Raw genomic sequence first — 12,473 nt, forward strand, 5'->3', positions numbered from 1 at the left:
GACGTTGCACAGTGGGCCGGATCTGCATTTTTATTTATTAAGCTTAAACAATAAATTTAGAGTTACGGCATTCTTCCATTAAATTAATCAGGCTTCATAAAAATGTATCTTTTAAGAAATGCATGAATATTGATCATCTATATAAAGTATTTAACATATTGTAGTAACTATTCAAAAAAAGGGTCGTATACATAATGAGTATTGTGCTATTGCTATTGTGTAAGCTCTCTCCCAAATTTTTTCGGCTTTTGAGCTGAAAATGCCCACTGTGCGTGTGGGGTACAGAACAGAACGCCACAGATTTTGAGCGTTCGGATCGCGCATGAGTGAAATAAATTTTCACGCTTCCAAACAGAGCGTCAGCAGAGCAGCTGAAGTGGGAAGAGACTTTTCGACGGCGACGTATCACAATCAGAAACGATCCGACAACCGACCGACAACCGCCGTCCATTCATAGAGTGACTTATATTTTTTGTGGGGTCGCAAGATCTCTCCGATCCGATCCCATCCCATACGATCCGATCCGTTCCGTTTGGATACGATCCGATCCGATCCGCAACCGATCCGCAGAATCAGTCAAAGAGTCCGGGCCCGATCGGTATTCGTTACAATTCGCGAGTGAGTTTTTCGCGAGCGCGGAGGAGGTGGAAAATCCCACGGTTGTTACGCGTTTACGTTCTCGAAATGATCGGCTAGCGATCCGCCAGATCAGATCCATATGAACGGTCAGCGCGAGTGTTCCGAACGCGAGAAGAATTCTCCTCGACTCGACTCGCCGCCTCGAATGTGTGCGTCTTGTGATGTTGGGAACATGGGAAAAACGGGCGCAAGGGATGCGCCACAACTTCTGCGGAGATCGAAATTAACGAAAACATAACTGAGGAGCAAAAAGGAAGAGATTCAGCCAAAAGGCAGCGAGTATAGCGAATATAAAAACCAAAATAAAAAGTGCGGACAAAAGCAGAGTCGTGCGACTTGGGTCTTCGGCCTGGGATTCTGATTAAAGCGCGCGTTTAATTTCATTTTTTACGCTACTCCCTGGTCGTCCTGCATCCCGCCATATACCAAATCCCCATATCGCGGGGCCAAAAAAAAAAATAAAAAACACAATTCCCCAGTTGGACTCCACCCTTGGCCAGGCTTTTGATTCGCTGTTCAACTTTTTGGCCTGGGACTTTTTGTTTGTTTCGTTCGCTGGATCGCGAAACCCGGCCGACAACTCCTTGCCAATATTCCTTTTGGCCTTTTGGCTCAGTACGCCGGCAGCTTTCTCCGTGTGCGTACGCAGCCCCAGTCGCAGACAGCAGCGAAAACAAAAAAGTGAAAGATCGGGAAAGATCAGCCAGATCCGCCAGATCACCTCGGATCAGATCGGTGATCATGTCGCCCGGGATTCCGCCACCGACCGCCAACTTCCCCCTGATGAAGTACACACATAAAAATATCCACTCAGCTCGAGCCGCTTGATTAATTCGCACACGTCAACGGTATTCAAATAAGCATCTCGTGTACTCATCGTGGCCGCAATAAAAACGGCGTTAACTTTTACTACCTGCCAAAAAAAAACACAGCAAAAACATTATAAATACATATATGTATACATATATATATAGCACTCACTCACTAAACAAAGTAAATTAAAACAGCTCAACGGGCCAAAATTTGGTTTGTTGCCGCTGCATTTGGCGGCTTCAATCGATATGCGTTTGCTCATGGTAATTGCAATTTTAATATTCGCAATGCCAATGACTGGATTCGGCTGGTAAGTGGCACTTAAATACCTATTATCCATTCCGAGATACTTAAAAGTCTGTACAAGTGATTAGTGGGGAAATAATGTAATTGTTTAATGTATTTGTATTATTTCCACTCACGCTTTTTATAGCCTGTTAAATAAATTAAGTTGCTTCAAACATAATAAGTTGGCGATTTCTTGAATAATTAAAAGAAAATAATAGATATTAGCAATTAAGGATACACCAATATAATTATTTTAATCACTTTACTTCACTATCAGTCGAATATAAAGCACTTAATTTGTTATGTATTAATGTAAAACAAAGTATTTCTTGCTGCTTGAATGATATAATTATGATAATATGTGCTTGTACTATATCCAACCAAATATTATTTAGAAAATCTCTTATTTGAATCATCTAGTTTAGTCTTAGGCACACCGGCTAACAAAGTCGCTTCGATTTGGCTCGTTGGTGGTGGTCGCTCAACATGCAATTTATGTTCTGTTTCAATGCCAAAAAACCCATTACCACCCTCGCGAAGGCCTTTTGGCCACAGAGCATCTGTGTTCACGTCAAATCGCATCAATTTACGAGATAGAGATTGGCGTAACCGCTTCCGGTTGCGGGGACAGAAAATAAAAAAGTGCATGCCCCAAAATAAATGCGTTCGCAATGCAAAGGCAAATGCAAGTCCAAATCAGAGCCAATCGAGCGTGGCGACCGACTCGGCGGACCTTCAAAATGTGACGTTTGATTTAGATTTAATTACATGGCAACTTTTCTACTCTCCCTCTTAGTTTTTGTGGCCAAAATAAATAGCAAAATGTGTAGAGGCGGATGAAGCCAAAAAGCCAAATGACACTTGGAGCAATTTATGCGCGAAATTACAGGCGAAAAGGCGTCCAACGAGATGAATAAATAAATAAACAAACCGCGGAGGACAGACATCAAATAGAAAGAAAAATGGTGACGGGCCGGCAGGGGCTTCCTTCTAACACACAAGTTATGCACTTTGCCAAAATATTTGCCAGCAAAGTGGCATCAATGAATTTGTCCCAAGAGGGTTCCTCCTCCTATACTTTATCTATATGCATATATATATATTTGCCAAAAGGTAAAAATATTGCGGCTGTCAACGGCGTCGAAAGCTTCAATTTGGCAGGGATGCAGGGTGGCCAAAAGGGGGCGGCGTGGGCGTCGCGTGGCGTAGACTGCATGACGATTACGTGGTATATCCACTATATACATATATACTTATATATGTACTTTTCATTCTCATTTATTTAATTTGAGTTCTGTGCAACTGGGCGCGTCAGCAAACGAAGGTGGACACCTGCGAAATTGAAGGGAGGCGGGGTGAAAAGCGTCTGGGTGTTTCCATGCTGCATCCAATGCAATTGCCCCTTTTTCACCATAAATTAATTAAATAATTAAAGCTCAAGTTCAGCGCTGTCAGTTCTTTTCGCTGCCTTTTGATGTCGAACGTCGAACGAGTTGTGAGTGTGCGTCCATGTGATGTCGACACCACCCGAAAGTTGCACAGAGAACAAAAATTAAGCCTTCTTCTGTGCCACTTTCTATGCTTCATCTGTGGCGCTCAAGGGCGGTGGGGCAGACAGCGATGCAACTAAAATGGTTAATACCAATTTAGAAAGCGGGAACAAAGCTACAAGGTTCTATATAAGAAGCCAAAATAGTTATAGTTTAGCAAATTATATTTTAGGCTCCAGAAAAAGTGCTATTTACTCTTGCATGCATCTAAAAAACGCAAGCCCCACACTATCAAAAAGATCAAAAGCAAACTATAAAGCAAATGTGGCTAATAAAACTCCATTCTTGCCATATCCCCAATATAAGAGCCACAGAAAATAATACAATTTTAATAAAATCCCTCAAATCCATCAGCAACTTAAGCGCACAAAACCGATCGATAGATTTACAATAACCGATCAAGTGCGGATCTGCGCAATTTTCATTTGGCAATGGGTCCGGAAATAACGAAAATTAGGCGATTTGGGGGGTTTACAGCCCCACAAAATCGTATCTCATTTTGTTTGTGTGCATTTTGCGAAATTCGCAGGCGAAGTGCACTAAATCAAACGGTCGTTGTGTGAGCGATTGAGATCATAATCGATGGGCCAGAGATGATGGGCAGAGACGAATGTGGATCGTACTCGTATTGTGGGTAGATGTTGCGTTAAATGAATGGAAATTCCAGGCAACAGAGGGGCAGCCAATTACAGAGAAACTTACATCAAATTGCCGTTGATCGGGCAGAAATTTAGCGCTGATGTGTCTGGAATTTAATTAAAAACAGCGCGCGAGACGATGATGAAGATCTCGCAAATTGGCGAGATCTGCTGAAGTTTGATTTTTCCACCCAGAAACCCTAAATGAGCTCATATCCGTTGGAAAATCATTTGACATTTGCCGGCGACTTCCTGCTTTTCATTCAATTTACAGCACAAATTTTCATTCATCGAAAATTCGTTCAGTCAGTGCGCCTCGTCTGGTGATTTTCCTTCTATTTTTTTTTTTTTTTGGCTCTCGCAGCATGTGAAATGGTAATTAATGCCAGGCGCGGCATTAATGGGTTAAGGCAAACAGGGGGTGGTGGGTGGCCAGTGGCCACTTAGTCTCAAGCTGTGCTGGCTCCACAGTCGGTGGTTGCATCAACAACATTGCTCATACGCCCCGTGCACCACGAGATCATCGCTGCCGCGAATTTGGCACACTTCATGAGCCAGCAGCAACAAGCACCCCCAACAAAAAAGCAAAACAAAAACGCAATAATTATGTTCAACTAACGAGCAGACAAAAGTCGGCCAATTGCCAAAATCCAATGCAGATGAGTTGATTATGAGCAGCAAAAAAGCGTCTCTGACACAATTCGCTCGACATTAACGAGAATACCTGTGCCCGTGTCTCTAGAGAAAGTTTCACGTTCAAGTTTCTTTCCCCAACCTTAAGCCCCAAAAGTAGCTAGTTACCGTGCACTAGATCGCTGCAAATCTCTTAGTCAAGAGTCATGCCATTTGTTTATTTTGTTAATTTGTCGCTTTCCCCCTGTTACATTGACGAATGTGTCTGTCTTCGGGTTGTCTGCCAGATGCATCATAATTAAATTGGATGACGAACCAAAGAACGCGGACAGACATGGGTCAAGTTGGAGGACGGTGTGGCCCATGAACAGGTAGAGGGCTTGGCCATGATGTCTGTCAAGCATTCTGCGCCAAGTGGCCCAAGAATATGTGCTCCTCGTCATCTCGAAAGGATGATGATGCGCTGGGATCAGCGGTTTAAGAAAGTACGGAAGCTGATTAATGGATTCAAGAAATACAACATAAAAATTGGAGTTTTGGCAGAATTTTATTAATTTATAAAAAGACCATGCACATTAAGTACTCTATTTACCTTGCAATGTCAACATCATAACAAAATACTTTTTGATATCTAATGGCGCAGGCATCCTAAGCTCCATGGAATCCTTGTCCATCGGCCGGTGCCCAATTCCTCTTTCCCACAGCCTCAATCATCGTGATTAAGCACAGTTTAGACATCCTTGACATGAACATGACCATGTCCGTGCGCCGATGATCGTTCCCTGGGCCCAGCTACGCCTATTTGAGCCGTAATTAAGTTAAACGTTGTCGCAATTTGCGCACCTCAAAGTCACCAAGCCCAGAGATTGATGTCGCCTTTGTTGGCCCAGAGAGTTAAGCCAGGTTAAGGCACTTAGGGCTAAAGTTGAAGTCGTGCCCTGCCCACTGGAACCAACGAAGGAGGCTTGTTAAAGGAATGACATTGCCTGGCATCGTAGAAGACACTCATAGTAAATATGCCTGAATTATTAGCCAGCGTTTTTGTTGCGCCAATTGGACATGGACATGTCTGGGAAACAGTAAGAAAGGCTAGCTTAACGGATATGAGCACTAACTAAAAATATGTTTAAAATATGTAAGGGTAAACTTAGTGCTTAAATAAAAATAGAAATAATATAATAATATATCTTGGCATTAGAATGGTTTTATTCACTCAAGCTTAAGATTCATATGCAAATCAGTGATAAATAAGATGTTTATCTCTTAGAACGAATTAGAGGATATGTCGGGTGCCAAGTAAACATGTTAATATGCTAATTGTCAAATGACAAACATCAGTGTTTCCATACCCTTACTCCTATACTCCTTCCCCAAAAAAAGGTGCCAAAAAGCAGCATGCGGCGCCCACACACGATGCCGCACCCACCGGATCAGATCGGTTGCCAACTCCCAGACATGTCAACACCTTTTCGGTGTTTCTTATTTATTTTGTCGACTTTTTGCCAGTAGCTGTGGCTCCGGGGATACCTAATCGATTGTCAATGCTGCCGCCCACATCAAACGCTTCTCCCTCGAAATTCGTATGCACAAGAGATCAGCACTTGCGCTGAGGCATTCTGTAGGCAAATATTTGAGCGCGTAAATGAAACTGACCTGCCACAACAGCACTTCACTTGGCCAAGGCGAAAATCCAACGGACCAGCTCACAGGCAGTCAGCAAGAGCAGTCAGAAAAGTCAGCAGGCCAGAAAATAAAAAAAATCCAGAGAGCCGGCCAGGCGACCAATCCAATGGCCATTCATTCACTTGTCAACGCTTTGTTTAAATACTTTGCCACTCGCATGTTGACAAGTGGTTTAAGTCGTTGATTTGTTTGCACGGACCCTGGAGAAAGGGGGGAGAGTCGGGGATAGCTGCAACCTGACTCACGAAAATGAGTCAATCAAACAATTCTACTTATTTACATAGAGATATTAAGATAGCAAGAAATAAGAACTTCAGGGAAGTCGAGTGTTAAGCTACTTGTGCATTGAAACCGAACTAAAGTAAAGCAAACTGTGCTTTATGGTATCCCTCAATATCCTGGAAAAATGGTACACAAGAGTATTGATATACTTAAATTAAAGTTCCTGCATTCCAGGACAGTCCCGAATAGTGGGGCAACTTTTGTCCCCTCGTTCATAGTAACTGCGAGTGCACGGGGTATGGGTTAGTATGGGAAATTTCAACCACTTGTCTGTTTGGGAGTACCAAACCAAACCGGGCACTTTGATCAATGCCACAGCAGGCAAGGAGAGAGAAAGGCAGATACAAAAGAAAAGAGAGGGAAAGGAATCACTGAAAGTCCATTGAGGCCTATAACGACACCCATACCAGGCAAACAAACGCACACAGATACTGGGCGCAAAATAAAGATACGTTTCCAAGTGTTGCTTTACTGGATGCGATGGTATGGTGTAGTATGGTATCTTATGGGGAATGGGATGGATGGGAATGGGAATGGAAATGGGCAGAGGGATCGGATCGGATCGGTGGAGGGACCTGAGAGACCTGAAGTTGTGCTGGCTCCTTTTCATGTTCGCCGACAACTTCGCTGCCGACTTCGCTGGCAAGTAAACTTCAGTTCAACTTCAAAAACCAAAAAGTGTCGAACGATCGGTTGCTCCACTCTCTGTGCGGCTATTTTCCGCTTAACAAAAATCTCCTTTTTTTGTGTTGAGTTGCTATGTTTCGAGTTGCTATTTGTGTTCGGTGGTAGTGGCAACTTGTGTGGTTGAAAGGTGTTTGAGTTCTTTAGATCTCTCCAGTCATCAACGCAACGCAGCCAAGACGTCATCATCATCAAAGCAGCAACATTTAGAGTAGCAGCAGCAACATCTAGATTCCCAACAGCAACATCTCGATCGAAGATGAAGATGATCATTGTGATTTGAACTTCAATTGTTTCTACTTTGTTTACCAGCGCGTCTATCATTTAAAGTTTGTTTTTGGCGGTCGATAGGCGGTTGTGATTGTTTTTGTTGCCTTTGGAGTTAATATTTTCGTTAAGTACTTGTGCGTGCGTGTGTCTGCTCTATTTGTTATTCGGATTTTTTTCATTTTGTAGCTATTAAGTTGTCATAATCTCGTCGAGTGTTTGGGAAGTGTGTGTTCACTTTTTGTGGCATTGCCACAGGGAGCTGCACTGCAACAACAGCCAGGTGGCAAAAGCAACCCAGGTGGGCATCGATAATGGGAATCTGAAGCGGTTCAAGTGGTTTATCTACTTGCTCCGAGAAAATTGGGGCCACCAGAACTGGGTTATCTGATATGCGGGAATGCGGGGATTTTTTCAGTATTTGGAATTTGTTAAGGATCATTGAAGTCAGCAAATTATATTAAACAAAACTATTATGATAAAACATAAAATATTGCTTTGGAATTAAAAATTGCAATTCTTGTAAAGAAATTTCCGATTTGATGCTACACAATACCACCTGGAATGTGCTTTAAAGCACTGCCACGTTTCGCAAAATATAGTAAAATTGGTACTATATATCTGAGACAACAAATCAGATCCACATATCATCCGGTAATTGGCGTATTTGCCGGCTAAGCCACTACACTTATGAGTCTGGCGCCATCCAATGCGTAAACCATGCCGCACACAAGTTCATTAAAAATAGTTTTATTTATTTATTTGTACTGCTTAGCCGAAATTTGTCTGCGCTTATTTGCTCAAAACGCCACAACTGCAAAAGAGGGAAAAAAGATGAACTCAATTTTAGCGCGGTTTTTCTGCGTATTTTTTTCGCCGTCAAATGCTGCGTATACGTAATGGCGACGATAAAGAGGTCCTCATCGAATGTTTATTATCATAAAGCCGATGCGTAGGCAGAAGTCAATCAATAAAACGTTCACACATACATGCTGCCACCAACATTTAGCCAATTTTTCCAATAGATGCAATTTTCGTTTTCATTTTGAATGCCATTTGCCGGCTGGTTCTGCGGCGTTAAAATTTAATTTAGGTGGAAAATTAATAATTACCCAACAATGTGGGTGCAGTGAGCACACATCGATATATAGCCGTGTGTGTGTATACCTATAGTAAAGTATATATATTCATTTCGAGATCGACTTCTCGGGTATGTGTCAGCATTCAGAAGCGGCCACTGGAAATTGTTTCTGCGGGCACTAGTGCTCGCCTTTTGGCGCTGATTTATGTTTTTCCATTTCAGATTTATGACTTTTTAATAGCTCAATCGCTCGGCTCTTCGCTTTTTTCACATTGCACATTCGCGTGAAATTTACTTTGCCTGTGTTCCTGAACTTTGCGCCGATTTCCATTTGTGTGGCAAGTGTTTCAGATGGTTTATGCTCGGCCCGGTTTGAGATTCCTGGGTAAATAAAGCGCTTTATAGGGCCTGCTGCTGTTAGTTTTGCTCAGCCCTCAAGCATCGATTGATTGATTTGTCCATCATCTATTGCTGCCAGCAAATCGCGATTGCCATTTTCAGAGCCATAAAATTGAGGGGAATACTCAACTGAGTCAGTCTAAAAATACAAGAAATCACTGCCAAGCCTCAGCGAACCTCAAAATGTGAGCTACGTGCAGATTATTCATCGATGACAAAGTGCTTGGTCTGATAAAAGGCTTCGGGGCAAACCCTTCAGGGAAAACAAAAAGTTGGTCATAGATAATCGAATTTGGGTGCGCCCTAGGTGGGAACTACGTGGAATGGGTCTCCGAAAGGGATTAGTCAGACCAGAAGACTAAAAGGCAATACTTTGAAGTTAGAATGGAAGATCTTTCGGTAATCAATTTAACAATTTAATTTAAGCTGATGCAGAAAGTATTACTTATTTATGTATATGTTTCCTTTAATTTTCTTAGGGCGGAGGGCACCAACATCCTTCTCGATCCAAATCTAATGTGCAAAAAGACACGTCGTCTGCGCGGCAAGTTGGCCGAAATCTGTCGGCACGATTCGGCCCTGCTCAAAGAGATCATCATCAATGGCATCAACCTGGGCTTCCGCGAATGCGAGTTTCAATTCCGCAACCGCCGGTGGAACTGCACTGTTCTGCGCAAGAGCATGAGGAAAATCTTAATGCGCGGTAAGTACTTTTCATAGTCGAAGGAAACTAGTTTCAGTGCAGGGGGGGATATAGTTTATTATGCACTGCCAACGGGCAATGGGCTGTCAACACTCCGGGTGAGTCAACCTCGGCGGGGAAACCAGGTGGAGTTGCCAACGCCGGTTAGCTGCCTAATTACAACTCATCGTTGCACGCCCCGACTTTGATTTTATTGTACTTTTTTTCGGGTTGTCATGGACAAGGCCTTGCAGACCGCACCATCCATCAAGTTGCATAATAAAAATGCAGCGACCCGCGCTGATGAATAGCGCCTGAAATGAGCCTACAAAGCTGTCAATTTTAATAAATTATTGCACGGCAAAAAACGAAAAGGAGGAGGCCTGGACGGGATGGGATGGATACCGCTCTCCTGATCCTCGATCGCCGCACTTAATGACAACAATGCGCAAACAAAACACATACCAAACGGTGGGTATGTGCCATAAATTCCACGGGCGTAACCACCGAAATTCTCCGCTGGTCGGATTAAAGCCTCGCCCTGTCAACCTGTCAGCGAAACTTAAAAAAAAATAAAATATTCGCGAACAGGGCCCTCATGTAACACTCCATTTTAGGGTGGCTCAAGACATATCACCTGTCGCGGTGCAAAAAAGAACCAGCACTTCAACTTCGAGCGCATTACAAGCGTATGCAAATTAAAATCCCGGCGATTACAATTGCGATTCGGATTTCGATTGCGATTTCACTTTCATTAAACGTGACTGCAAACACCACTTGCGATTTGCGATTTGTGATTTGCATAGAGCAGCGATCGCTGATTGGTGATCGCCAGTCGAACGAGCAATAAATCATTTTGTCGCCCAGGCTGGCAAATTAAAATCAATCAGGCGACACGCGCTGACAACGCCAATGATTGACGATTGATTGAGCACGCTAGCACTTAATTTTCTTTGAGGAAAAATGTAAATTCAAATTAAAAAAAATTTAGTTATAATGTATCCTTTAAGTACCTAAATAGACCGATTCCTATTTTCCAGATTCCCGAGAGACGGGTTTCGTGAACGCGATCACAGCCGCTGGAGTGACCTACGCCGTGACAAAGGCCTGCACAATGGGTCAGCTGGTGGAGTGCTCCTGCGACAAGGCGCACATGCGCAGAAACGGCGGCCAGCCCCAGATGGTGACGGCGGCCACCGCAGAGGCAGCACTGGAACGGCAGCAACAGGCGGCGATGCTGCGACAACAAATGCCGCTGCAGGATCAACATCCCAGTCAGCGGCTGAGTCGCATGAACAACGCCAGCACCATGACCGACATAGCTCCGGTGGAGCACAGAGGCGGGCGGAATCGCAGGCCCGGCGGAAGGCGTGGGCGCCGCAAGTTCTGGGACAACATTAAGTTTCCCGAGGGGCAGTGGGAGTGGGGCGGTTGCAGTGACAACGTGAACTTTGGCCTTCGTCACTCGCGCGTTTTCCTCGACGCCAAGCAAAGGCAAAGACGCAGCGATCTGGGCACGTTGGTTAAGTTCCACAACAATAACGCAGGCCGACTGGTAAGTAATACAAAAATATTAGACACTAACAATTATTACAAACATCTTATATATTCAATTATTATTAAAAATAACAAATGCATCCTGAATCCTGACATCCTTTCAGGCCATTCGCGATGCCATGCGGCTGGAGTGCAAGTGCCACGGGCTGTCCGGCTCCTGCACGGTAAAGACCTGCTGGCTGAAGATGCCTCCGTTCCGGGAAGTGGCAGGACGACTGCGAGACCGGTACGACAGTGCCAGGAAGGTGACGTTGCGCAACGACGGGAACAGCTTCATGCCGGAGAGTCCGCACGCGAGGCCGGCGAACAAGTACCAGTTGGTCTTCGCAGACGATTCCCCCGACTTTTGCACACTCAACTCCAAGACGGGAGCACTGGGAACTCAGGGCAGGGAGTGCAATGTGACCAGTTCCGGATCGGATCGGTGCGATCGCTTGTGCTGCAATCGAGGACACACCCGCAGGATTGTGGAGGAGCAAACCAACTGCAAGTGCGTCTTCAAGTGGTGCTGCGAGGTGACCTGCGAAAAGTGCCTGGAGCACCGGGCGGTCAACACCTGCCTCTGAGAGGGTCCTTCATTACATGTATTACTTTCTTCGGTTTAGTCAGGAATAGAATTTTGAAAGCTTTCCATTTCGCGTGATAGAAAACACACACTTACAGAGAAAACGTTTTAAGTATTAACTAACAAGTAAACACGAGTATCTCTAATCTTTTAGCTAGTTGTAAATACGAAATAAAAACCACATAAACATGCCTACGTTATATCATTCATATGCAGCTCATGTAAGCCTTGTAAATAGTCGCAATAAAAATGAAAGAAAAACTAAGATAGACAACTAGTTTTTATTTTTAGACAATGGCAAGTAAAATTTATTTAAAAATAGTATACTTACTTATAGGGGACAAATATCAGCCCATTCTGGATTACAACTCCATCCGCTTGTCAACCAATTAATTGCAAACAAATTAAATTTTAAGTAACCAGATTGTCTACAACAAAATGATATGCTAAACGGAAATGTATTTCAAAACGATTCGCCCATTGATTGAAATCTGCATAAATGATTAAACGTAAATTAATGAAGACAACACAACAACACACAAATCGATTGAACAGACGGGCAGCGAAAACGAGTTCCCAGTTTCATTCAAGTGTATCTATCTATCTTTTGGGCATAGTCATTCCGTTGACTTTCCCATAAATTAACACAATTTTATTGTTGTCGACACGAGATAAAAATCTATAGAAATTTGCCTAAACAGCAAACAAAAGT

General features: G+C 43.5%; 1 protein-coding gene across 1 annotated transcript; it reads left to right on the plus strand.

Moving 5' to 3' along the window:
* Positions 1-343: 343 nt before the first annotated feature.
* Positions 344-12,026, plus strand: LOC6731336 (protein Wnt-2). The gene is made up of 4 exons (XM_016179705.3): positions 344-1,762; positions 9,437-9,660; positions 10,680-11,194; positions 11,301-12,026. Exons 1-4 carry the CDS (start codon positions 1,701-1,703, stop codon positions 11,760-11,762), a joined length of 1,263 nt encoding a protein of 420 aa, XP_016023933.1. The 5' UTR covers positions 344-1,700; the 3' UTR covers positions 11,763-12,026.
* Positions 12,027-12,473: the final 447 nt, after the last annotated feature.

This window comes from Drosophila simulans, chromosome 2L (assembly GCF_016746395.2).
Source record: "Drosophila simulans strain w501 chromosome 2L, Prin_Dsim_3.1, whole genome shotgun sequence".
Taxonomy (NCBI): Eukaryota; Metazoa; Arthropoda; class Insecta; order Diptera; family Drosophilidae; genus Drosophila; species Drosophila simulans.

Bases quoted from the DNA above. Each gene is read 5' to 3' on its own strand.
- LOC6731336 (XM_016179705.3), top strand. From the start codon at position 1,701: ATGCGTTTGCTCATGGTAATTGCAATTTTAATATTCGCAATGCCAATG. The intron at 9,661-10,679 runs GTAAGTACTTTT...CCTATTTTCCAG, and splicing joins GAGGAAAATCTTAATGCGCG to ATTCCCGAGAGACGGGTTTC. The intron at 11,195-11,300 runs GTAAGTAATACA...ACATCCTTTCAG, and splicing joins ACAATAACGCAGGCCGACTG to GCCATTCGCGATGCCATGCG.